Source organism: Ursus americanus, chromosome 10 (genome assembly GCF_024610735.1).
Source record: "Ursus americanus isolate L20-20 chromosome 10, mUrsAme1.1.p, whole genome shotgun sequence".
Classification (NCBI taxonomy): domain Eukaryota; kingdom Metazoa; phylum Chordata; class Mammalia; order Carnivora; family Ursidae; genus Ursus; species Ursus americanus.
The window spans coordinates 58,687,101-58,714,933 of NC_142136.1; the positions used below are offsets into that span (position 1 = coordinate 58,687,101).

General features: G+C 46.1%; 1 protein-coding gene across 1 annotated transcript in view; it reads left to right on the forward strand.

Annotated features, from left to right (window-relative positions):
• Positions 1 to 4,703: 4,703 nt before the first annotated feature.
• Positions 4,704 to 27,833, forward strand: part of FAM124A (family with sequence similarity 124 member A) — a 97,118-nt gene continuing 73,988 nt past the window's right edge. The window contains exons 1-2 of the mRNA XM_045796872.2: positions 4,704 to 4,914; positions 13,310 to 13,341. Coding sequence (XP_045652828.2) covers positions 4,850 to 4,914; positions 13,310 to 13,341 — 97 coding nt within the window. The 5' untranslated portion in view covers positions 4,704 to 4,849. The remainder of the gene's footprint in view (positions 4,915 to 13,309; positions 13,342 to 27,833) is intronic.

The window sequence follows — 27,833 nt, forward strand, 5'->3', positions numbered from 1 at the left end:
ACACCAAACAAACTCTTCTGGAGACTTGGAAGAAAGAGACTCCCCCCCTTCCCTGCCCCCTTATCTCTCTTTAACCTGAATTTTTGTTTCTGGGACACATGGTTTTTAAAATAAAGTTTTAAAAGTGAATGAGCAAAACTTCCCAAACGAACATATCTTCCCATTCTATTTGCTTCTGCATACCCTAAACTAGTATTTCATTTAAAGAGCTATCTTAGATTGGACTGGCCTCACAGCAAATGGTCCAGAAGGTCTGCACTCACGCAAGGTGTGGCCCAGCTTCCCTCCAAACTGAATCTCAAACCCGGGCCAATCCCGTGCCCAGGAGATTTTAACTTCTATCTTTCTCAATCTCCAGTGCTTCAAGTTCTTAGTCTTCAAGCTACTTATCTTCTAGTTGTTCAAAACCCTCAGCTGCTCCCAAGTACTTATGACCTTCTTAATGACTAATCTAGCTCTTTCATCAGTAAAATTGATGCTCTTTACTTACCATCACATTATTTTGAGGTTTTTCTTTTCTTTTTCTTTCCTTTAGTAAAGGACTCTGCTATTCCAGTCCTATTCTAATGGACCACAGCACACTGTGCACCTGTCAGGAGCTTTGAGGAGCCGTCGAAGGAAGCCAAGGCTTGGCGGGAAAGCCAGCCCTGCCCTTGGGGCCTGGAACATGATAAACTGTCCTCTCCTGACCTCAACAGCTCCATCAGGCCAGCCACTGCCTCTGGCTCGTTCCCCATTGTGTCCCTGGCACCCAGCCACTTCCTGGCACACAGTGAGTGCTCAATAAGTAAGTGGATGAATGACCTTATTTTCTAATACACCGACACATGCAACAACAGCAACGGAGACTGGAACAGGCACGATAGGTGAAACACAACACGAGAATGTTCAGTGCGTCTGAGGAAAAGTGATTAAAGAATCAGTGACATCTTGTGTTGGTAAGCTTCCTAGTTTCTGGAGGGCTTCAAGTCTCCTGTGAGATTTGTATCAACAAGCCTATTTTAAGGACAAAGGAAGCCTCACCAGGTTTCGGTGAGGTTTCAAGAGATCATGTGTGTAAAGCTGCTACCACAATGCCCGAAAGGCAGGAAGAGCTTTAGAAACAGTTGAGAGGCACCCGTCTTTGCTACTGCCATGACGGATTCAGGTCCAGAACCCAGGGTGTGCATTTCCTGGCCTATGACTGCATCCTCAGTGTTCTTCCCATGCTGTCCTCAGACTGATGGGAACATCTTGAAGGCAACAGGCACGGCACCTTAAGACCACTGATACTCCTCTGCCCCCATCTTGCAGGGGAAAGGGAGGGGGGGCATTGCACCCCGTGATTACGGTGATCAGCGCTAAATAGCTGGAAGTCAAGCCTGGAACCATGCAAACGTTATGGGCAATGTATCTTCTGGGGGTTGCCGCGAGGTCCTCATGCTGCTTACCTGCTGGCAGCTCTTTCACCAAAGAAATAACAAATAAAGTGAGGTTCCTAAGCTCCAAGGACTGAAGCGGGAGCCCTTGTATAACCGAGATCCGTTGCTCGGAGGGACCATGTTTACCGTTCAAACTTCTCTTCCCAATAACAAATGCATCGCTGAGTTGCCATCAGACGTTGCGCCGGTGATAAATATAATACTCGTGCCCCCTGTGGTTGAGGGGGCCTGAATCCATGCATCATTTTGAGGTGCGGTCCAGGGTTTTTTGTCTGGCCTAATCTTTTTCGGGATTTTTGAGAAAAACTGAAATAAATTAAGTAGCATCCATTTTCCCTGGCCCTCCCTCCAAGGGCCGTACTTAGTTGACCGTTTTTTCTCTGCCCTTTTTCTTGTGCCGTCCTCGTGAGGATGTGACTGGCCCAACATTAGCCTCCCAGTAGGTGAGAGAGATTCCACGCACGCTAAATGGGCCTCCGGGCTCCTCGGCTGGGGCAAGGCGCTTGGACTCACTGAGGTTCAGTTACCTCCACTGTAAAATGAAAAGGTAAACCTAGTTCACCGACCTTTCCTGAGGACTCAGTGAGGTGACAAATATGATCATCCCTACCCAGAACTGACAGAGTAGGTTTCCTCATGGCGGTAAGGACACTAACATGGCAGAATGTTTGTTACGCTTTATCAGTTTCTTCCATCTGGTTGCACCGACATTATTTGTCCTTTTACTCTCCAAATAGGCTCTAGCGGTCGATTCATTTCCCAGAGATGTCACGTTTATGTAGAAATGCCTTGCTATCTTGGCCATTTTGTGTTCTTCTCATGACCCAGCCTTCTTCCGCTCCAGCTGAATGCTTAGTGCCCTATCCTGCCTCACGTTCCCTGGTCTCTCTACCTGGAAAGCTCTCTGCACCCCTGCCTCCACCCTGGGGCTGCTTCCCTTTCATTCATAAACACACACTCATTGCTCCAGGTGTTGGGGATATCGCAGTGAACCAAACAGTCCCTGCTGTCAGGGAGCTGGCGTTCTACAGGTAGGCATGGGGAGGGAAGAGCAGGTAATGAGTAAATAAATCTCTCATATGCCAGGGGCTGGTAGAGGTACAACAAAGAGTAGAGCAGGGTAAGGGGACACTGGGATTTAGGTTTAGTTGGGAAGGGTTGTCTGAGGAAAGGACTGTCTGAACATAGTCCTGAAGGACATGTGGCAGGAATCTCACAGGAAGTCTGGGAGAAAGTATTACGGGAAGAAGGGACAGCACATGCAAAGGCCCTGAGGCAGAGTAAGGGCTAAAATATCCCTTCCCGAGAGAGCATTCCTTGACACCCCAATTTAAATTATGTTGTCTTTCTCAGGGCACACCATTCTTTTTGGAGTGTTTAATCTCCATTTATGTTTTATATATTAATGTATGTAATTTAATTACTCTCCCCCTCTGGATTATAAGCTCCATCAAGGCAGGCATCCTATCTGTTCCCATTTTCCCTTATTTGTGTATCCAGAATTCACCTTCCTGTCTGGTATTTAAATAGTTATGGAATGAATCAATCAATTTTAAATGGTCATTAATGGCAATGTGCAGTAATTTTGCCTCATGTGAGAATTTTCTTTTACAAATCAGTACATAGGGTGGGGTGAGGGGAGTCTCCCCTAAAGAACTGACACACTTCTTTCTTTCAGCTAATGAGCACAAATTGAGTATAATACATCCATTTCTGTTTTGCATGCAAGGAATTTTATGCTCAGTAAGGATAATTCAGTTAAGATTTGGGGTCAGAACATTCACCAACATTCACCTGTTTTTTTCTTAATGACGAGATTGTGCTTGTATTCTTCTTTTATTAATTGGATTTCTCTTTTTGTGTAATTTAATTAAGATATGAATAAAGTAGTGATAATTAGGTAGGTAAAGAAGGAAGAATAGAAGAAGGGGGAGAAGGAGAGAGAAAAGAAAATATATTCCTCTTAAAGATATAGCTTGTCACTACTTTGCAAGTCGAAATTGGAAACATAACTAGCTCAGGCTTTAATGTTATGACAGCTGCCTGTGACTAGTACTTGACATTATCAGGACCCATGCTAAGTATTTTTACTTGCGTGTTCTCATTAAATTCACAACAGGCTATAGAGTAGATATCAATAGCCCCATCTTACAGATAAGTAAATTAAGGCTCATAGAAGTTAAATAACTTGGCCTGAGAACAGAAGAAAGTAGAACTGAGTGCCTTCCAATGGCTTGGACAGGGCTGTCAGAATTAAATGCGAATTGTTTTGATTGATCCCGCCTCCCCTCCAGCTCCCATTCAGCCTCACCCTACTAAGGAGAGGTGCCCCCCTCCAACAGTGATCATAACCTCAAAGGCGCTGACGGGGGGTGGGGTGGGGGTCCTTTACAAACATCCGTTATCCCCTTACTGCAACAACACCTGAATGCTGGTACATCAAATGCTCCTTATTTCTAAAGGCATTTTTTTTTTAATAGCAAAGGAATGCATGACACCGATTGTAAACTGGCAAGTTGGGTGCTGGGAAGCCACTCAGACCTGCGCTAAGAAAGGTGATAACGAATTCGGTGTTGCCAATTCCGAGGGAACTCTAAGAAAACACCTAGTGGTTCCAATTGGTCCCAGTAGTGAACCAGAACCCTCCTTGCTTTCGCGATGCAGTCACGTATTTCTCGGTGCCGCTCCCAGCTCTGAGGCTCAGGAACCCCTCGGGGCAATCCCTGGGACGCAGAATTCTGGCGCTGCGGGCCCAGGGGAGAGGGGCGGCTCCTATGCACACACACGTTCACTCACGCACCACACGTGGTCACAAAGCACAGACGGGCACAGACGCTCAGCACCCACACAGAAGCGCGCACCTACAAACATCCACCTACCGTCCACCTACATCACCACCACAACACAGGCGCACGCGACCTCGCGCACCTCGCCCACTCGTGCACTCAAACCACACACCGGCGCGCTACACACGAGCTAGCACATGCTCGCGCACAGCTCACTCCCCTCGCATACACACCCTCTTGCGCGCCACCATGCCCCTGCTCACCGGCACGCGCGCGCGCGCACCCGCTCACGCCCCGTGCACACACCCTCTTGCGCGCGCCCATGCCCCTGCTCACAGGCACACGCGCGCGCGCACACGCCCTGGCTCACGGGCGCACCCCGCGCGCACACGCACACGCACACGCTCACACCGCCGAGCGGCGAGGGGCGGGGCGGGGCGGGAGCGGCAGCCAGTGCCCGGCCGGGCGCGGCCAGGAGAGGGCGCGGCGCGGCGCGGGGGTGCGCGGCCGGCGCCCGGGCAGCGAGACGCTCCGAGGGAGCCCAGCCAGCTCGGGAGGGGCTGGGCTGGGCGGGGCGGCCCTGAGGGAGCACGCCCCGGGTCACGCCAGCGCCCGCGAACTGAGCGCGGCAGGGAGCGCACCATGGACCCCAAAAAGGGCGGTGGCGAGGAGGATGACTGCGTGGACTCGGGCGCAGAGACCGGAGGGTGAGCCGCGGCGGGCCGGGCCGTGGGCGGGGGGCGCTCTCGGAGTTGCGCTGCGGCTGCTCCCCGGCCGGGACCTTCCTGGACCCCGCGGCGGAGCCGGAGCCGCTGTGGCCGGATGGGGCCGCGGGGGCTCCCCCTCCTGCCGGGTACCCGGTGGAGGCAGAGGGGCTGTGGCGGACCGGCTCCCTCCTGGGCCGGCCCCGAGGGCAGAGCAGCGTGGCCCGTAGCTGCCCCGGGTGGGGCGGGCCCCATCCCGGGGGGGAGGAAAGTGGAAGGACTCAAGGTTCGGAGTAAACCCCGCACACCACCACACACCCCTTCTTACCACCCCCCCCCCGTTATCACTGAGATGATGTGGAGTACCAGGTGAATGCAGTGTCCCCCTGAGGTCATCGCTAGAGAGACAAGAGATGCTCTTGCACTTGTTTCAACCTTACGCGAGGACTTTGTTCTTCTAGCCCCGCGGCTCCCTGGAGTCCCGGATGAGGGGTTGGGGATGAGAAGAGGATAGGACACCTGGCACCTAAAAGTCTTTCAGAAATCAGATAAGAGGATGACATTTTTTCATTTCATGCCTTTATTGTGCTTACTGAGACCCCCTCCTCAACTCCTATTTCTCCACCAAACTTCTCTGCGCACCTGTCCTTGGGTACAGGTGGGATGAAGTTGGTGCTATGATCTAGCCCAGCTGAAAGAAATGTCCTCATCGCTTCAACGGACTCAAACAATTAGCCCAAACCTTTACCCCTGGAGACTAATTAGCCTTCTCCCAGCGACACCATTTTCCTGAGTGGGACAAAAAATGGAGTATCTTGTAGAAGATGAATGTCATTGTAAATGCTTCCACCCAACTCCTATCTCTAGAGGATTTTCCTGTGCAGAGTCAGCACACGTTCAGGATGCGGGTACTGATTCAGGAGGAAAGGGTGTCCTTTCCTCTCTGGAGAACCCTGGGGAGAGTCTGGAGCTTCCGAGATTACAGAAAGCCTCATTCCTGGAAAGTTGGGGAGATTTAGACTAATCTCTTGGCAGCCTTGTGAGGACAGGATGGGCGTCCAAGGCCAGAATGGGTGCACGGGTCTGCCCTGGAGGAAAGCTCCCTACACAGTCACTTCTGCCCTCCCAACCCCACCCTTCCTTGCAGCCTCCACGCATTCCTAGCCCGAATCTTGGACTTTACACCCTACGGCATGTTCTCTGCAATGGGCTTTCCCTGTTTTCCAAACTTGTGATCATTTATGGTTCACTGTAGAACCCAGTTACGTTCTGGAGAGGTAGCCTGATTTCCAAATACAGAACTCTTGTTTTTTTCCCCACACTTGGTGTACGTGGCATTTATCAACTGTAATTGAAGATCCTTGACTTTTTTTTTCCTGACTCTTGTTAGCTAGGCCATGAATAGAAGAAACAAAGCAAAATTAACCAGCTCATTTCAGCTGCAGTAAATAAGGCACCGACTGGTCCATTCATTTTCAATTTGCAGAGCTCACCTAAAACAGGTATTTTTTTCCAAGGGTTCTGTCTTGGAGAAGTGGAGGGGAAGCCCTGACCAAGGAGCGATAGTACCCTGGGATCCCAACAAAAAGCATGACAGCTGCCAGCGTTGCTGGTAAGGGCTTGCTGAACACTCTGACACCAGAGCCGCTATTCACCGCCTTTGTCACTAAAGTGTGTAGTTGTGACAGAATAGAATTGTTTAAAGAATTCTTAGTGCCTCAGTAGCATCCTTAAGCTAAAGATGAAGGTAAAATGGCATGCACTTAAAGAGTTTCAGTGTATAGTTACTAATCTCGTATTTACCACATAGTCTCCTGAAGTTTGGTTTGGTTATCAAAAAGCTGTGCATAGTTTACTTGCTTTTCCAGAACTCACCCCCGGCTTCCATATAGCTATCTGTGGAGACTTAATACGTGTTTGCTATCATTATTATTTTTAAAATATAAATCTGATCATGTCTGTCTCCCAAACATTTAGTGGTTCTGTCATCACTAACATACGAAGAGCTTGGAGTGGCCTACAAGTCCCAGTGTTCTAAGGTCCCCTCTGTCTCTCTGCCTTTGTTTCTCAGCACGTCCACCCTTGCACCCTGCATCAGGCCACATCAGCAAGGTGTTTCCGATTCTTCGCCTTTGTCGAGCTGCCCTTTTCGCCAGCTCTGCCCTTCTCCACCTGGCATGCCTGTCCACCAGGTGAAACTCTATCTTCTTTCAAGATTCATCTCAGGTGACACGTGCTAGGGCAAGGAGCCTCAGTTTGAGGTCCATGAATGGCTTGAAGTCATCTGCAAAATGACGTTCTTTGTGAATTTTTGTCAGAAGAGACTTATTTTTCATCAGATTCTTGAAGTAGCCTGTGATTCCCCTCCCAAGCAAGTCTGGGCAGGGTAGGAGAAGTTTCGTTTTCAACATGTTGTGTCCGAAGTATTGGGAGACAGCCAAGGAAGGATGAGGAGCCAGCGGTTGAGTCTGTCTGTCTAGAGGGAAGGTCAGAGAGGAGGTCGGCGTGATGACACTGCATTTGGGAACGGTCAGCCTAAAAATGGCAGTTGCAGCCCTAGGAGTAGATTAAATCAACCAAAGGCGATAAATAGCAAACACCTAGCATTTTACTCTGTGCCAGGACTGCCCTGAGCCTTTATGTATTTCGTTAACTCATTTCATCCTTCAGCTGTGAAGCAGGTACTGTTTAAGACCAGGCTTGAGAAATGACAACACTTAAATGCCAGGTGAAGGCGGAGGAGCTGATTAAGGGGCCTGAGGAAAATGAAACACGGCTACCAAGAGGAGGAATGTGGTGTTCCAGAAGCCAAGGCGAAGAAGGGAAAGGCACAGGCTCACCACTGGGAAACTCACTAAGATGAAGGAATGTGAAGTGCCCTTTTTTTCAAGTGGAGATAATGAAGGAAAGGGGGAGCTGTGGGCAGTGGCGGGGTGGAGGCAGAAGCCAGGTCCCCGTGGCTCCAGGAGGGAGTGGACGGTGTGGAAGAGGAGGTAGCTAGAGCCCTTTGTCTGAGAAAGAGAGGGGTGAGGGGAGGCAATAGCTGGAGGGGAAAGGGGGTGCAGGAAGGAGTCCCAAAACCTAGGCGATAATTAGGCTCCTATAAAGAGGTGCTTATAGAAGAGACTCTATAAAAAGGGAAAGGATAAACTGATGGTTTGTAATGTCCGCTTTCTGAGAAGGCGGAGGCAGATGGACTTCAGACCTCACAGTTCGATGGGCTTTGGATAGAAGGAGGGACATCTCTCTTCTTACACCTTAGCAGGGAAGATGGGTTTCGGTTCTGGGCAAATGCAGCCCCCTCCCCCAGGAAAATGGAGATTTGAAGTAGTTGCTTGGGCCATGTTGAGTGAGGATCCAACTGAGATTAGTGATTGTAAATGTACGAAGGTCCCAGTCTAGCTGGCTAGCTGTTTTCCTGCAGCAGTCCTCAGCGACCTTAGGGGCAGGCAGAGGGAGATGGCGAGGTGAGTGGTTGAGACCACCAGGGTTTGGGGGAGAGGGACTATTGCCAGGCAGGTGTGAACAAAATGTAGGAGCAAGGGATTTGTGGGTATGGGTGGAGCTATGATCCTTTCTCGGCAGTGTGATCAAAGAGAAGGTTCCAAGAACTTTTGGGTCCCACTGCCAGTGGGCAGATGGTGCTGATCGCTTTGAAAGTGACAGTCAGGAGAGTCAGGCTGTGGGGTTCACTCTGTGCCCTGACTTTTCTGTAACATGGGATGCCAATCATAGTACCCACCTCACAGGGTGGTTGTGAGAATTAGTCTATACATTGAAAGCCTCTAGAATAGTGCCTGGCATAAGTGAACCCTCAGTACATTATTTCTCATCATACTATTAATATTGTTATGAAGAACACTCAAAATGATAAACTTAGAGTTTTGTGTAATAAAAATGTATATTTCCAGTTGCACTCAAGATCCTGTGTTCCTTATACTCATCATAGTAGATGCTCTGATGTTTTTAAATGCCCTAAGCAATTTGATCATCTTTCAGAACATCTGCGAGACGATAGGACTCGCCTCAATATTATTATTCTACAGATGAGGACATGGAAGTTCAGAGGTTGTACGACTAGTTAGTGGCCTAAATTGAAGCCTGAGCCTCCAGGGTCTTCCCGCCTAGCAAAGTTGCCTCTCAAAGAGCCATTAATTGGCAATTAATTCTTGATTCCTGCTCAAACATTTTCTTTTGCTTGAAGCGCCATCTTTGCTGTCTGACCCACCCAGTACAGGCCAAGCCAAAGCAAACTAGTATTCTTCTGTGGCAACCGATGTCATTTTGAAGCTCCCCTTTTCCAAATGCACTTGAAGGCAAGCTTCGTGCTTCTGCGTATTTTTCATTAGAAAAAAACTGGCAAGCCAGCTACTGACCATGGTAAACTATCTTAAACAGAATTCCTTAACAGAGGGACAGGCAGTGTTTTTGCAAACTAAAATAAAATGAATGCTTTTTAATGGGTGTTTCATTAGTGTTGTTTCCTAGATATGGCGTCTGAGCCGCTCTTTCAAATATGACCGTATCTGATGCATTATTTTAATTCAAAAGTTTGGCACTAATGAACCTCCACCCCCCTGTCAGCTGTCACTGAGCTTCTGAAAACAGTCATACCAGACCCTTTGGGTGACCTCCAATTGATACTTCACTGTGATTTAGAGATAGCAAACAATTCACAGGGCTAGAGTTTATAAGCAGGTGAGTGGGAAAGAATGGGAATAAATTTGAAGATGGGACAGGTTTAGAGAACAGTAGAAGGGGAAATCTTGCAGAGAAGACAGGGTGGTCTGTTAGGTACTCTATTATCTTTGGGTTCAAGGTGGAGCTAGTTAGCTCTAAATTACCTGGCATCTAATTCAATGGACTGAGAGTTAACAGATGAGGTCCATGATGCATTGAGCTGATGTTTTACAGAAACGTCAAGATCAATATTACCGAAATGCCAAGATCAATTCTTATGCCAAGATTTTCCCGGAAAAGAGAATTTAAGAAGGTATCCTATGTTTATATACAGGCAAGTAGGCTGCTGACAGTGATAAACTGTCTTAAGTGCAGACCCCTTTACACTTAACCCCTGTATGTATAATTGTAATTAAAATACAGTCAAGGGACTGCATCTTTCTGGTCATTATTGGAAGAGATACCAAATACATGTAATATTTGTAAATGTGTCTGCTATATGTGTCAGGTGTGTGAAAATACATAATCCTTGCATCATTCTGCTTCTCTGTATCATGTGCCCATACATTTTTCTTCCTAAAATTCATGGATTCACCTCTCATGCTTCATTCTCGCAGAGTTGAATGTCTTGTTCAGAGCTAGGTGGGTAGATTCTTAGGATGTAAGACGAATAAACAGGATTTACAAGACAGGCACCCCATTGCTGTTGCCTCCTATCCTAAAAAAGCTGGGGATAATGTACCCCTCCAGAGAACTATAGTCAATATCTGAAATCGTTTGAACCTGTTTAAGTACAAAATTGTTTTAAGCTTTACAGTTTGTCTTTCGCCAGTAATATTTCCAGTAAATAATCTTTTGGAGTTATTTAGAATGTATCTTATGGGCTATAAAAGTGTTTGTACCTGACTCAGTTCCTGTTTCCCCTCATGATCATTTTTCTAAGGAAAAGAAAGTAAATATCAAGCCAGATATATATATATATATATATATATATATATATATATATATATATATATATATATATATATATCATCACTGTGTGGTTTGCAAAAGAGAAGAATCAGAAACAATCATATAGCAAACAAAAGGCAAATGGTTGAATAAATTGTAGTACTTCCCTTTATCTAAAATTATAATTTCAGGAACTATGTAGCAGCATGTTGTGATGGTGTGTAGTGAAAAGAGTAGCTTAAAATTGTATCTCCATCATTATGGCAACTGTTACAAATTACATAAACAGGATCAGAGGCTGGAAAGCAATGTGAGGTTTTAGGAAACTTTTCTTCCTATTTGATTTCTGTTTTGTTGGTGGACAGGGATGGAAGTTGGGGTGATGGATGAGACTGCAGAGACCATCATTCACGAAAAGAGGGGTTTATGTCGTGCTTGAACTTCATCCAGAGAGTGACATGATCAGATCTGTGCTTTGCAAAGATTGGCTGTTGTTTGGGGAAGGAACTGGAGTGGAGCAAGAGTGACAGTCAGGAGACTGACCAGCTGGCAGGCTTGACCCAGGCAGTGCCTTTAGTCACAAGAAATACATATGCAGAGATGCATGGCAGGGACATTCGCTTTGCTAGCACCTGTCCTAAAATACTACCGTTATACCTTAAGATTCTCAAAATAGGTTTCATGTGTAAATTTCATTCTACATTCATCTCCATCTGTATGCAGATCTTTAAAATATATGCGTTTGTGAAACCCATCTGCCTCATCGTAGCTGAAAATACTGACGGATTTCTAATAAAATGAATAGGGGCACCTGGGTGGCTCAGTCGGTTAAGCGTCTGCCTTTGGCTCAGGTCATGATCTCAGGGTCCTGGGATCGAGCCCCACATTGGGCTCCCTGCTCAGCAGAGAGTCTGCTTCTCCCTCACCCTCTCCCTGCCTCTCCCCCTCCCTGCCTGCCCCCTGCTTGTGCTTGCTCGCTCTCTGTCAAATAACTAAAATCTTTTTTTAAAAAAATGAATACTCCAATCACACATTCCCAGCGAACATTTTATTTGAATTGTCATGAAATTTCTTTAAAGCCTGACCATCTTAAGATGATCGTATTGGAATGGGGTTGTTTTGTCATTGTTTCTACCACAGTGGGTGTTCGTTGAGCATTTGTTGCATTCACACACAGTTACATTTCTAAGTTTCTTCCTAAAGTTAATTTACATCCTTCCTGGTTCCAGAGAGAATCGAATGCACCAACGCTGGGGGTGACTGATCCTGGCCATCCTCTCTTGCGTCTTCCTTAGCCAGCATGTCGCCATGCTCTAGGCAGTTCTCCCCTCCAGCTCCAGCCTTGCCATCACCCTGCACTCCTACTTCAGGTCCACTGTTCACCTCCTGGGCTCCTCACCAATAGTTTCCCTTTAGTTTCCTAACCAATACCATGAAAAAGCAGATTAGATATAGGCGGATGCAGTTTGTAATACATAAAGGGATATGCAAATGTTAATAGTTACTATTCTCTCCAGCCTTAAGATTCAGTGATTCTGTAACTACTAAAGCGTTTCATTTGAAAAGAGAAAACTGCATGCTGTTTTTCTTCCATTTTGTTCCCCTGCCAATAAATCAGCGCATCATTTTGCGGGAGCGATGTAGGTTATTTTAACTAGTCAGAGGTGTGCTTTTTATGATTTTTTTTTTGAAGTTTTGTATATACTTTTTTGGTGTGGTAACAAAGTCAATGGAGTGAAAATTGGGTGATTTAAGGAAGGCAACATGAGGCTAAGTAAATAAGAGGAGTGTATATGTGGGAAATTAAACATAATTAACTACTTTCTTTGCGTAACCGTGTCCCCTGACTACCACCTTGCAGAATAAATCCCTACCTGCCTGAGAGATGACTTCCCTACTGAGAATGACTTTGGGACAGTGCGGGGAGAAAACCAAGAGCTTCTATAACCAAATATGTTGCCAGAGACGGGAGGCTTCCCAGCCACACAAGTAGAGCAGAAACTTAGAAGACATTAAGCAGGCAGATCCTTGGCCAGGTGCCCATTCTCACAGGGGCTGCATGCCAGCAGCTGGTTTTTCAGCCTAGAAACTGATGGGTAATTTCACCCTGGCCCTAACCCTGCCTTTTCCCTTTCCCTATCACAGCCCACATCCTGTTACTGTAATGTGCAGCAGGATTTCTTCTCAGCTGGAACTGAAATCAGTCAAACAACATTGTGCCTTTGTGTTTCCTGATGGCCAGGCAGACCCCGCATGTGGAGGCAAGCCCTCACAAGCCAGGGTCCCCTCACACTGCCACCAAGGTCCATCAGCACTCTGCTTATGTCAGCAAAGAGACATTTGCCCACGATGCAGTGCTAACTCGAAGGGTGCTCATTTGCAGTGATTTCACCTTTGGGGGATATCATGAACCCCTTTGAGAATCTGTTGAAAACTTCAAGCCTTCTCCCCAGAAGAATTAGCTTCCATTCAAGAATTTGCCAATGAATTTAGGTGGTTCGGGACCCAGCTGGTTTCCCATCTTGGAGATTCACAGAGCCCATGTGAAGGACCCCCGATTTCTAAAGTGCCTTGAACGTGTTGCCTTCAGATTCAGACGTAACTTTATTTTGCACAAAAGCCCTCAGCACAACGGTTTTTAATTTGTGGCATGTCCTTACCATGTAAATGCTACTTACCGCTGTTTTTAAGATTTTAGCTTGAAGAACTCATTTGGATACAGAAAAATAGTGTCTAATCCTACTAATACTAAGGTTTTGTGTTTCAGGTCTGACTACAGCCACATGTCCTCCACCAGCAGTAAGTATGGTTTAAATGTCCTTCAGCCCTGGCTGCTCAGTCCCGTCTATGCGTAGAGCCCCTGCTTTAACGGAAGAATCACCCAAGGGATACTTGCCAAAGTGTGTGATACAGGATCCTCTGACCCTGAAAGTTGGGGCTTTTCCTGGAGAATTTAACTGTCCTTTGATTTCAGAACTAGCTATGCCACTACTTTCCCTTTGGAAATTGAACCTAGAGGATCTAGCCCGGGCTTTGTTAGGACAGAGGCTTCTAAAGCAGCTTCTCCAAATAATCGGAGGCAACTCATTCATTCACCAAACATTTATCAAATACCTGCTGCCCGAAGTCTGACAGCTCAGAGCACATTCCTTAGACCCCCGGGAGGCTCCGATTCATCTGTTGGGCCAATGTCCTCCCTTGTATTTCTGCATCGGTAGGCAGATATCACAGGCGATTATCAGATACAGTTAAAAAAAGGTGATCAGGAATATGTTTATATACATACTGTAAGCACAGAAAAAGATGTCTGTATTAAAAACTAATTGACAAGTAAATCTGTGCATGGGAAATTAGGCCTTATATCTCGAAACAATGCAGCGATTAAGATCGCTAGGTAGATGACCAAAGCCATTCAGGTTAAACACCTATTTTAAAATAACAAGTTGTCTTACAATGAAAGCGCTGATTATGTGAATAAGCAAATACTGAATTGTTGTTTCTATCTTCCCGGTTAAACTGTCAATTCTAAATAGTACCCAAACGGAAAGACACTTAATTGGATTATTCTATTTATTGATGTTCTGGTTTAGTTTTCCTCTGCAGTAAGAGACTATGCAGAAAGCTGTATTTCTGGAATTGTAATTTAGTGTCGAATTATATGCAGTTATTAGTGTAACTGCAACGAGTAATCTCTGATCATTTCAGCCACCTGGAGACCCAACATTGCCCCTTAGTTATTAAGAACCATTAGTAATAATGAGAATAATGCTCCAGTGATTTGCATTCCCTCCCTGAAGCTTCTGCATTCCTAAAAATCAGGGAAAGCTCTCTTGAACTCTCTCTCTATGCTGCCATTTTCATCCTACTCAGTTTTGCCCAGAAGCTATATTTCTTTAAGAATGATTTTTATGAAATACTTGCCCAAAGCCTTTGCTCAATTTGTAGCTCTCAAATCAGTCCTCTGGGTCACAACAAAGCACCTCTCTTGTCAGCGAAACTGGTAATTTGGTTTGGGAGGCTTTCCTCTCCATTATTTTAATTGCGATCTCAGAGTTGGTATTTCTCTTAGTGCAACTGGGATCAATAGCCTTTTATTGCTCTTCCTTTTTAAATATTTTGTGATTCCTGCATCAGTCTTCAGTGTTGGGACCTCTTGGTGAGGATGCATATGTGTTTCATATTTGAGTTAGGAAATGTATTTGGCTGTAAATAATAGAGGAAAAAATAATGATTTAAGTTGGCGTTTGTTTTCCTCTAACATTAAAAAAAAAAAAAAAACTCAGAGAAGGCCATGCACGTCTGATGTGGAAGCTCCTTTCATCTTCTGCTTGGCTTTTGGCTTCTGTCCTTAGAGTTGCCTCAGAGTTACAAAATGGCTGCCTCGACCACAGGCATCACGTCCTTGTTCTGGGCGGGGGGAAGGGGTGAGTGGGTACTGCTGGGCCCCTGGCTGTCTTTGCCTAGTGTTTACCTGGCCTGCCTCTCCTCCCAACCAGGAGCATAAACCCTGACCACACCCAGATGCAGGAGAAGGCCCCTGTAGCAGTCAGTAAAGGTAACAGAGTGGACCCTTTCTGAAAAAGAAAAAAAAAAAAAAACTTAAGTCTGAAGTCTTAAACCTATCCTTTAAAACAAAGGTTTGACAGTGCTACAGTCATAAAAAGTATTTTCCCAGTAGATTTTAGAAACAGCATTTCCCCACAAACTAGACAATCATACTCAGAGGAGTAAGTAGAGAGAAGGTTAATAAGCTTACGATCCATCCTGAATGATGCAGTTCCAGGGTCACTCTCCTTGTCACGTCCAGCTGTGCCAGCTCCCTCTGTGTGACCAGCAGGCCCCACAGAGCTGACTGGTCCCAGTTGCCCCTTGTGGGTCATCCCCTGCCCTTGGGCAGCTGCCCTGAATGGCTTGTTCCTGAATGCTTCCTGGATGGGATCTGAGCACTGGTTCTAACCACTTGCTGTCAGGAAATGGATTTTTCTGCCTATTAGTGGTTCCTGTTCAGCATTCCCATGATGCTCTTTTACCTGTTTGTGCCTGAGTTCACTGGGACATAAGCACATCCTTGGGTTGAGCTGGGGTTGGAGTCTGTCCACGGCTGGAGTTTGTCACTGCTAGAGCAGGCAGGAAAGCTTCCTCCCCAAGCAAGAGTTGCTATTTAGGTGTCTTTTCCCTCAGAATGCAGGGGCTGCTTCCTCATGCTGCCTGCCCCTGTTGGGAGAAGGGAGGTCATCACCAAGAGAAAGTACAAGAGCAGCGGTGTGGGGATTAGGTCTCCTAGGTCCTAGTCCTGGTATGGAGTCCAGGACGGCATGGCGGTCCTTGGGCATTCTGGTTTTCCTTGACCTCCTGGGTCCCAGAATCACATTCCCAATGATTGTGTTTGATATCACTTTCAATTCCGGGGGAGGTGGCTGAGGGGGCTTCTTTAATGGATGGTTGTGTTCTATAAATTGGGTAAAATGTAAATTTGGGTAAATTTTTTTTTTTCTACTTGCCCTGAGTCTGTTTGCCTTTTTGAGATCGACAGGGCTGACAAGCTTTTCCCTTATTTTTTCTGCAAACCTCAATACACTGTCAACATTCAGTCTCAATAAATCATAATACTTCCCAAGAAATATGAATTTAATTTATACTCTCAGAATTTTAGGTGGTTTTTCCAGAAACCTGCATAGAAGATTATCAAGGCACTATGTACAATTTGCATTCTTAAGTGATTTAAATAAAAAGGAGAAATCTTATAAACAGGATAAAAGAAAAACAATAATTATGCCAGGGGGAAGAAAATCAATTGTGCCACGTAATGATAATGAAATTCCCGTCATGTATGATTGAATATTTTCATTCAAATAGAGATTATAATCATACTTGGAGAATTTCTCTTGGAAGATGCTGAGAGCTTAAAAATGACATTTTTAGGACAGTGTCACATTTCTTGAGGGTCTCTAGCCCCAGGATAATGCCAGTAGGAGGGGTCAGAGAATTAACTAGTTCTCTTTATTGGAGACTGTTCCTCTATTTGCCCTCCTAATTTGTGCCTTGAAACCGCGCCTTCTTGAAGCTCAGGTACAATCGTTAACTCTTTACCTGGCCCTTACAGACAGCCAGTGGCAGCAGGAATGCCTCGCAGTTTTGTGCCCTTCGTACTTTTCAAAATGCAAATGGTCAAAGATGAGTCAAAGTGATACAGGACCCTTGGCAACGCCCTGAGGAATTCCCCGTATCTGAAATTACAGAGAAATGGCCATGAGCAGTGTGTTCTGCTGATTCAAGCCCAGGACCGTGTACCAAGCTATGCAAAAAAGGGACACCTCCTGGGTGGGCAGGGTCATGGAATCTGTTCTTTCACCCACCCAGGCCTCAGATTCCTGCCCTCCTCTTGTTTCCCTGGCCTTCTTTTCCTCACTTTGTGCTCTGTCCTTCCAGTGATTCTGGTAGCTTCCCGGTGTCCTGCCTGCATTCTCCTTGCTGGCCCCAAGCTCCCCCCAGGCTGTAAGGCCACTGGAGTTCTATCCCCTCAGCTTTCCTGGGGCCGCCATGTCTGTGACCTGCCCTTGAGGGCAGCCCCGAACAGGCCCAGCTGATGCTATGGGCCCCTGGACACCTCTCTTCTTGAGAGAAAGGGGTCAAGTGGATTGCAGGTGTTTTTCAAATAGGAAAACAGGTGTCTTAGTTCATTGCAAGGCCTTGTGGCTGGTCTCGAGCCACCACAGGAGCTTCGGGTCCTGCCTCACTGCTGTGTGGGAGGACCTCTCATCCCTCCCCAGGGCTGCCTCGTCTCAGCGGTGTACCCTTCCACATAAATGCCGTCGTCTCCCCTTCCATTTCTCCACAGTCTCATCATTTCCTTGAAGTTTTAGGATATTGAAGCATCATACGCTTTTAATTTTGTCTTTGGCCACCTCTGTGCCTCCCCTCCGTGTGGAGGGAAAGGTAAGCTCCTTGTGGTTTAGTTAATAAACAATGGTGAGGAGCTCTGAAAGCAACACATTGAGAAGACATGACCGCGCTCTGTAGAACTCGTCGCTGATGGGGAATGTTTAAATAAAAATGACCTGTGTCTCCGTATCCAAGAGCTAAATTCAGACAGGATAAAGAAATATTCATTATTTTCTCTCTGTTTTCGTGAGACGAGATAACTTATTGACAGATTGACGTTTTAAGGCCAATTGTCCAAATAAGGAAGGTCGATATCTTGGAAGAGGTGGTAGTAGCCAATTTAACTTTGATCTGTTCATAAATTTCATAGTTTTCATCTTTTTTTTCTTCGGTGTACAATACTTTCTTCATTATGATATTTGGAGTAAGTGTTCTTTTACGGCCTTATTTCATAAGATCTAGGCAAAACCCAGATCTATTCATTAACCCTTATGAAGAACAATTTTAACCATTGCATGTGTATAATTCTGTGACCAGTATGTAGTTGGCAGTGTACACAGGTTTGCAAAGAAAACCAAAACACCCACCTATCCATCCCCAGCTTCACACTCCTATTGCAGTTAAAGCATCACAAGAAAAGTCACCAGTTTTCTCTAAATTAGAATACAGCCTTTTAGGCAAAGTTAGCTATGGATGGTAATATGGTTTGTGAGGCTGATCGAACAAATCTTAAGGAGCTCCGGTCAGGCCTGTCACTACTAACACCCATTTCCTACTTCCTTAGTTTCCAGAGGGCTCATTAGTGATACTAAGGATGTTTGATATCCTTTCGTAAACCCAGCAGTTGACATAAAACAAATCAAAGCATGGGGAGACACTAATTTCCAAGTGGAGGAAGATCAGGGTTTCGAATTTCCGCTTGGTCACTGCATGAGCCAGGAACACTACATTTTGCAGCATCTAGCAAATGAAGCCCAAATAAGAACGACTTCCACTTTTAGTATGTTTAAGAGCATGTTCTGGCACAGCAGTCATGTTCATGTGTAGACCTGCCCTCAAAGGAGACTCAGGGTGACCTGTTGCACAGCTAGAATGAATCTGCAGCCCTAGGCAAGCTCTCCATGAGTGGCTCGTGTTGGACCACGTGCCCCTGATAACGCAGCCCTCCTCGATATGTGGTCATGGCTGCAGAGAGCAGCCAGAAATCATTGAGATGTTTTGCATGTGGAAAGATCAGTCTGATTTCATTGTCCATTCTGTCCTCCTTTTTGGCTCTGCCTTCCATAGTGACTGTAGGATTACAGCTTCGACTCAGAAGTCCCTATCATAGTCCCTGGAAATAGGCATCTGGTATACCTACTCCCTGGTACAGCCGCTGCTCCCATCGCTATGTGGGAAATAACCCTCAAGGCTTGTTCCCTCTTCCTTGGAATGCACTGGCCTCATGCCAGCTTGCCCTGACTATTAGAGAGAGGGCCTTGGTGCTGGTGGCTCTTCCCATGCCCCCAAGCATTGAGGCTTTCTGTGGCTAGTATGGCTTCAGGTCTGAGATAGTCATTATGTTCCTGGACTTTCCACTTAGAGCTGCAGCCACTTCGCATGTAACTTGTAGGTAACTCTAATAAAAGGCCACGGTTGGGGGTGTGTCATTTTTTGGCAAGTCTGGGTCTTGAAGCCACTCAGGTAGAGGCTTAGCCACGGCCTGAGAGCCACAGAATGCCAGCCGGTGCAGCTTGGGGTCCACTTACTCTGCATTTTGGCAGCTGCCCAGGGAAGGTATTCTGGGCCTGGCAGAGCACATAAATCACCAAACTAGAAAACTTGCTGCTCAGAGTATGGTCCACAGACCACTGTATCAGCATCACTGATACTTGTTAGAAATGCAGAATTCCAGGCCCCACCCAGACCTCCTGAGTCATGTGAGCTGTTGCACTGAAGTTTTGAGGAGCACTAATCTAGCTCATCTCCCCCATCAGCAAAATTGCTCTTAAATCCCTAGTAGATATGTTCTATCCAAATTTCTTTTAGATTCTAATTTTTAAGGGCATAATCTGTAGGCCCTAGGGTTTGCATAATGTCTAGATGAGAAAAAAACTTCACTTGACAAATATTTAAATTATGAATTATTGATCATTTAAAAGAAGAAAACTGTGTTCCTCTACTGAATGGTTTATTTGAAAACACAGAATTTGTCCTTTATCAGGCAAGCTAGAGGTGTGTTTGGGGTTTTTTTGAGAAGCAGGCAGCAGCCTTATCTGTAAGATCACAGAGTAGTGAATGAAGTCTGAGATTAATGAGCTGAAAGCTAGTGTACTTAGACAGTTATTTGACAGTGTGGGTTCTGTATGGCCAGAATCCTCTGCACAGGAACCTGAAAGGGTGAGCGGTATTGGTATTTGGCAGTTGATAAGAAAAAAGCAATAACCAAGGATACACATCAGGAAATCAAAGGGTGAAGACATACCATACAGACAACTCCTTTGATGCTGTTACACTGGCATCCGTTCCCCAAAAAATATGGTGTAGTCCTACTGGTTCCAAAGATAAGTTTTAATTGTGTGATTTCAACTACATAGAGAGTGTCAATTTCTGTCCAGGATCCCAAAGAAAAATGAAGGCGGACTTCTCACAACCACATTTTCCCTGAGAAGCTGATGTGACACTTCAGGGACAGCTGGTCTACCAAGGTCGTTGGGACACCTCCCACCACCACCACCACCACAACCACCAAAGGAAGAAACACAAGTGAATAGCTTCCATCCCACATTCCTGATGTGCTTGGTGCTTTTCCCAATTTTAAAATAATTATTATTACTCAAATAATATATAGTCATTGTAGAAAAATCAGAAAATACAGATTAGCAAAAAGAAGAAAACTCTGATTCCTGCCATCTAGAAACAGTCAGTAGTCATAATTTGTTTTCTGCCTTTGTAGATTTTTTCTGAGCATCTATATTACTGTAGATATATATTATTAGCAAAAATAGTATTGTATAGCTTTATAGTCTCATTTTCTAATTAAGCATATGTGAACTTCTTCAATATCAGTAAACTTACTTCTATAATAGTTTGAATCTACAGTATTCCGTTATATTCTGTATGTTCCCCAGTGCCCTGTTGTTGGTACTATTGGTTATATTCACTTTTTTACTAATATAAACATTGCCAGGATTATTTTTATACCAAGTCCTTGTGTGTATATCTTTCATTATTTCCTTAGGATAAATTCCTTCAAGTGGAATTGGTACAGTAAAACAGGTTGTTTACTTTTTAAAGTTTCCGGTGCTTGCTGCCAGGTCATTCTCTAGAGGTACCATTTCACTCTCCCACTGGCATGGATGAGAGCACCAGCGTCTCATAAAAATGGTGATTTTTGTGAACGGAAAACAGTATGGATGGATATGCACACACACACACACACAATAACAGTGGGCAAAAGTGCTCTGAAAAGTAGGTGATAGACAGGGAGACTCTCAGGTTTTGGAGACCCACAACTTGAAGTTTTGTCTGTGTTTCTCATTAAAAGTGTGGTATTGGTTATACTCCTACTGTGACCTTAGGCAGCGGTACTCTGCACAGGCTTTATGGAAAGTATTTCCCACTCCGGTGGACATTCTCTATCTTTATTCAACCTCAGTACTGTTGCCATTAACTTCTGATGAGGTAACAAGTTGGAACTATTTGGGGAATAATCTGCAAAAAGCCAGGTCGTACCCCCTAAACGTTACAATATTCAGAATTAATTAGAAAAGCAAAGAGGATCCCACCAGTCTTCCTTCCATCCTTCCTTCCTTGTAATCTTCTCTCCTTCCTCCGTGTCAATCAAACTTCTGCTTTGTACAACACACTGGTTATGGAAGAGAAGGAATATTCCGCCCGCCCGCACTCCCCCCTGTGTTTTTATGTCACCTGGCATCTTCTGACGTTACTGTTAGCGTTGTTAGTGCCGCCAAGCTATGCAGCCTGTGCCCAGAAGGCTCCTCTGTCCTTTGTAACAAGAGCAGTTGTGAGAAGTCTTCCCTTTGTCCATTATGGAGAGAGCTGGGCCTCCTCTGTGATTCATTTTTACTGTTTTACAGCCTCGAGCTGGAGCCCAGTGAGGCTAAAATGTGTGTGGGTCACAGATAAGCTGGACTCAGAAGTTGGACGCGTCTTTCTATGAGCTGGCATGCTTACGGAGTCTAACACTCTCTACTATCTCTGGAGAACTCTGTGGGAACCTCCTATTATAGTAGGAATTTTCCCAGTCGCATGCTCAGGCCTAACAGTAGAACTGCTGTATTTATGATCAAGCCGAACATCACTCCTGAGCTGCCCTCACGCCCAGCGAGTGAAGGCCCAGGTGTGTTCTGCTCCGGGACCCCCGTCGCTGCGGCGCTCAGCCCAGGACTGTTGGAACATGATCCTTTCTTGGGAACCTTCTGGCACTCAGACTTTGGTCAGGTCCCTTCTAGTCTTCTTCCTTCCACCAGAAGCCCAAGCTTGGCATCTTCCGAGCTGGAAAGGCCATCCCGCAGCATCACACGTTCTTCTGTACTGTGATTCATGGGGCAAGCCCTCTGCTTTAAGTTTTTAGCTTTTCTTAGCTCAGAAAGCCTTTTCTGTCTCCAAAACCCCAGCCCTTGCAATGGAGAGCCTTGTCCTTCAAGACTCTTTTCTCTGCTGTGATCTGAAAAATATATATGAATTCAGAAACTTGATTAGTGGATCTGTCTGTCCCCACCCTCCCTGAAGCAGTGAACAGCCCAGACTGCAGGTGAAGGGCCGCAAGGCAGTAAGAAAATTGTGGGAACGGGGAACTTTGGCTGTCCTCTCTGAAATTCATCTGCTATGTCATTTAGTACATATCTCCCACTTCATGTTTTTCTTCTATCTGTCATGTGTGAACACCTTGCTACCTCAGTTAGGTTGTGAGCTCTGGAAGGGACCATGTCTCCTGCTTTGCAGTCCTCGGGGCTGTTAGCAAGAGGAGGCACGTCAGAGGTAAGGGAGAGCCCCAAATGGGGCATTTGGGAGATGTTTGTTCTCGTTCTAGATCTGCCATTGAGTCGCAGGTTGACTAGGGCAAGTCGCCGGACCTCATCTGTGACATGAGGAGGCTGGGCTAAATGCCTCAGCCATCTCTAATTTTCTAGTCATGTCCACTAAGCTTGCTCTTCAAAGGGCTATAAGGTACATAATTTCTAAGGAAACAGAAACAAGGACCAGGAATGTGTCAGTGTCCTATTCAGATTGGTCAAGCATTTGAATATCTTATTGACTTTAAGCCAAAAAAGAGTCCATAGGCTCCATTTCCTGCATTGCTAGTTTGATCATGAGCAAAACCAGCGCCAGATCTCATCATTGGCTTTTCCACTGTGGCATTCAGGATATATTTAATAAGCACATATGTAGTGCTTTTTCCTAGAACGGTTGTTAATAGCTAGTTGCTGTTTGATTTCTCAACATCCTGCCAGAATAAATCCCTTTGTAAAATAAGTGTTAATTACTATAATTGGGAGGAGTCCTCCCACCAGCTCCAGTGGTGTCAGAGGTCGGGGGTTCATGGATGAACACATCCTTGGGATAGCTTTTGGTTACCATCCTCCTCTTTTGTCTGTTTTGTTTTGATCGATATATTTTATGTCTCACAACAAGATGAATATTCTAATCCTGTTGTTTGCAAGCCCTGCTGCCTCATCTCCAAATCTGTAGAATTTTATTGAAGTCCTGGCATGGCTTTGCTACTGGTGAAAATGACAAGATATGTATGAAGTGGTTGAGAAAGCATGGAAATTACTGAGTAGAAGAAAGGATTTTGTGTGAAATGCTAGCATCTCTTCTGCCATTTTGAGCCCTTTAACTTTATAAAAGTTGTTATTCTTACATACTTAAGCATTGGCCTTTGGTGTTCATCAGCCCTATGTTACCTTCTCATAAACTTCCAAAATCATTACAGTCCTAAGGACTTTGATAACTATGCTAGATATGTTAAGCCTTTCTAGCTGCTTTTATACCTTCTAATTACATATCAACCTTCTGGTCCCCTTCCAGAATTTATGTCAAGCTGTGTCCTTCCTCTCCAGCTAGTGGCTGGCCTTGCCTTCCCCCTCCTCTTCCCACCTGGAGGTTGTTTCAGAATGAAACTTAGAAAGACATACAAAATAAAATGAATGTCGCATTTTCAAGTGGAAATAAAAATGCAGGCTATCTCAAGAATCTGCCTTCCTTTCTCTATTATTTCTTTCTCAATAGTGTCCTGGTTTCAAATGAGCTCAAGAGTATGTATCACACATCCAGATCCCCGACAGTGTCTCTGCCACAGATGGTGAGAATGGAGCGAGCAGTCGAACAACTATAGTTAGAGCTGTAAAAGGCCTAAGGATCAGAAAGAGTCCGCACTGTTTTCCTCTGCCAAATGAAAATAGAGGTTTTGGCTTAACCGCGTCAGCCTGTATTCCGTTCTTCAATTATAAGAAAGTACTGTGGATTCGGGCCGAGAGAGGAGAAGCTTTTTATTTATATTATGAACGCAGTTTGGATCCCCTGCGTTAAAACTCCACCTGTCACCCGTGTTGCCATCAGAGTGTCACTACGCCCACCCCACATCTACTTTTGGCTTTAGCTGGGGCTGGCGCTGGGACCAGCCTTGCCACTTCACAGCCCAGAGCAGCAGGTCAGCCGAAAGCCTTGTCAAAATCATAAAATCACCAAGAACTGAGAAAGTCTGAGATCTTGGGTGTGGGCAGGGGCAAAGGGAGTTGCTTCAATTTGCTCATCAGTTCAGAGGTTCGAGGAACTAACTTTAAAAAAAAAAAACTGTTAAAAAAAAAAAGAGACAGATGAAGGCAGGTTATTCATTACATTCTGGGTGAATAGACTCTGGAGAAGGAATTTGGAAGCCCCTGTCTGAGAGCATTTACTTCAGGCATTCTGGGAAGACCGGCAGCTTAATGGCGGTTGTTGGCCCTTTTGTGGCACTTCACAATGCTGTGGGGTTTGTGTTCACAACTCTGGAGCCTCTTTTCCTCCTGCTTGCTGCCCTAATTTTTCTTCACAGCGGCAGCCTGTGCCTGGCACGTCTGTGTGGCATACCCGACCCACCACCTTACCTGGCTGTTCTGCCACTTGGTCACGAGGGCCGCTTGATCAGACCTAGTATGCAAGTTCCTGAATTGCTCCATGCCAGACTGCGGGGCTTTAGAAATGCAAATAAGGAGTCTATTCAGCCTCGTGCATGTGCAGTTAGAGAATCTCAAGCCAAGCTCCAGGGCCAAGTTCCCTACACCAAGCGCCTACCGCAGCCGGGGGTGCCCTTGGTCTGACTCCCTTAGCCTCCCGGGGGCTGATGGGGGCACTGGGGCTGGCAGCGCTCACTGCTCTGGAGTGGTGCCTGGCAGTTTATCTGATGGTCAATGGTTATGGCTGCCGCCTTGGAAATCTGTTATCTACCACATTCAATACGGGTTTGGTCAGTGAGGTGTCTTGCACTACCTGACTTTCTTATATATTTGCCTATCCTCTGACTCCCCCACTAGATTATAAGTTCTAGGAAGGCAGAGATTCTTTTATTCTGCACTGTATCCTACAGTGCCCAACACAGAGTAGGTGTTCAATAAACACTGCTTGATCGAGTAAATGATTGCATTTGAATTACAGATTGTCTGTGATACATTGTGAATAAAATGGCAGAGACGTCAGCCATTGCCCAGAACTTCTAGAAAGAGGTCTCAGAACTTGTGGTATCCTAAGAGGTGGCCCGGCATTCCATTTGAAATGAGAGATCCAGACTTTCAAGAGGACATACCTGCTGCTGGGGAGCAAGTGTTCTGGAGACACGCACTAGTTTGCCAGTTCTGGGAGGGCCAGCCTGGCAGGCACCGGGCAGTGGGAGACCGCACAGGAAGGCTGGTGTGAAGCCTGGGGGTGCAGAGAGCGGCGGTGAGGAGTCCCGGCTCAGGCAGCTTTGAGACAGCCAGTGGGAGGTCTGGCAACCGGATGTCTGTCCACGGGCAGAAGCACCTCAGTCCCCACCCACACCTTTACCAGATGGAAGCTTCGATGTCCCTGCAGATCAGGGATTGCCAGAAGCTGCCCCAGCATATTGGTCATCCACTCACAGGAGACGCTCCTGCCCACATGGGCTGAAGGAGCTGAGCCACAGTGTCAGAGCCCGGCCACGCAAACCAAGGATGGCGGGCTAGAGAGCAGGAAGGCGGACTGTGGAGACCCCACTCTCCTCTAGCTCCTTGGCCCTTGTCAGATCCGCTAATATTTCCCCTGCCACATGGGGCGAATACACCTTTATCACAGTGTTGTTTAAAATTAAACGAGGTAATATCTGTTGAGCTTTTAGGACAGTGTCTGGCAAATAATAACTGCTTAACACATGATTATTAGTGTCTAAATTGTTTTCTTTTAAACTTAAGAGACCAAAAGAGGGCTATACAGGAGAGGCAACACTGGGGAGAAATGTAACAAATATTCAGGTTCACGGTACACCTGTCTCAGAAAGGCCTGACTCATGCACTGCTTTACTCGAAGCTGGTTTTTGTTTTACATTATCAAAGGAAAAATCTAGTTGTCTCTAATCCCATGGGAAAGAATCTTCCTTCTCAGGAAGCACAAAGTAATCTTGAGAGCTTTGTTAATCCTCGTAAATTTGTGAACAGCTCCCCTCTTCTAACCAGCCCTGGGGAAGTCTGTCTGTTGCCCGGTTCGTTTTTGGTCTGTGTCTTGCCCTAAGGGAACAGGTGCTCTCTGAGGTCCTTCGAGAAGGCGTGTAATAGATATGATAAAGGCAGAGCACATCCCACAGTCACGGCGTCTCTGCTTCTCCGGGGAGACAGAGAGGCTTTCCATGACAATTAATTATTCACATTTTCTCTCCTTCCCGTCAAATACTTGGTTTCCTAGCTAGCTCCAGGAGGCACATTTTCTTTGGGGTGTGTATAAGCCTAGCACCCAGTGATGGCTTGGAGCTGCACGCTGGGGTTCTTTGAGCCTGTTGATTTTAGGGCCTCGTGCGGTGGGCACATGCCGGCGATGGCTGGAGCATATTAATGCCACCACTCATTCTCCTTATTCTTCTCAGTGTCGGATTTTAGCCACTTTGATCGCCCCGGTTCAAGCGGTGCAAACAGAGCTTAGGGGTCGAGTCTTCCTCTTCCTTCCTTGCTTGCTCTTGGCTGCATCCCAAGCTGCCCGGGTGAGCTGTGCTTGGTCAGACGTCTTTCTCCGTGTCCACCCCCTGCGCGGAGGCTGGGCATCTTGCCTGTCTGCAAAGCTGTACACGTTCACTCATCCACACAGGCTTCAGCCTGGCCTTTGTTACTGCTCTCTGGGAAACCTTTGTGTGGCTGATAGAGGTGTCCTGACACCAAGCACCCTGACGACTCTGTCTTAGAGACTCAGAAGCTACCTCGCCTGGGACCTCTCCGCACCAGGTCTCTCACGCTTGTCGGTGAGCATGAGAGGGCAGCGCTCCCATAGAAAGGCCTGGGCATGTGCCGTCGGGGAGGCGGTTTCCGGGTTATTCTTCCTCAGATGCCCAGGGCCAGGCCAAAGAGATGTAAAAGGGTGTCCAAGACAGGGAGCTATGGGCTGGTGGCTGAGAAGCTAGACGGGAGGAGGCAGGAGAGCAGCAGCGAGCGGTGAGGTAGTAGCAGCCTGGCCAGAAATGATGGGCTGGGGCAGCTGCTCGTTCCGCCCAGAAATAACTAGAGACGAGGGGGTTTGCACACTTCTCTGCAGAACCATGGTGATTGTGCACACAGACCTCAGAGGCCATGTGACCTTGGCAGATTACTTCCCCTTTTTGTGCCTCGATTTTCTGCTCTCTAAAATGGGAACAATCATAGCGCCCCTTCCCCAGGGTGGTTCTAAGGATTCAATGAGTTCTTACATGTAGAACATGGAGAAAGTGCCAGGCCACAGAGAACATCGTGCACGTGTTAGCTGATGTCTCTCCTTGTACATGGCCACACGCACACCCCGAGAGCAGGTGCAGGGTCTTAACGGACTGCCTCGCTGCTCTGACAATGTCTTTTCCCAAACATTCTTTTGACTCTGTATGTCCTTTTTTCCTCTCACAGAAATCATCTATAATTTTCTCAAGTAAATTTCTTCATCCCCCAAATCCTTCAAAGCCTTTCTACCTCTTTCCATTTGTACTGAACTTTCCTTAATGTTTAGTAAAGTCACACGTCCCAACTGTTGGAAGATCAGGCCATCATGAAAGAGTGAAATACGCATTTTATTTGATTGTGGTACTTTCTCCTACCTCTCCTGGAGTTACTGACTGGTGGAAAAACTGCATTGGTTTGCCTTGTCGCTATTTTTCTTTCAACTGCACTTCTGCTGATAATGGGGCTAATGTTCAATGAAACAGAAAGTAGTAAGGTGAGCAGAAGAGCAAACAAAGGACCACA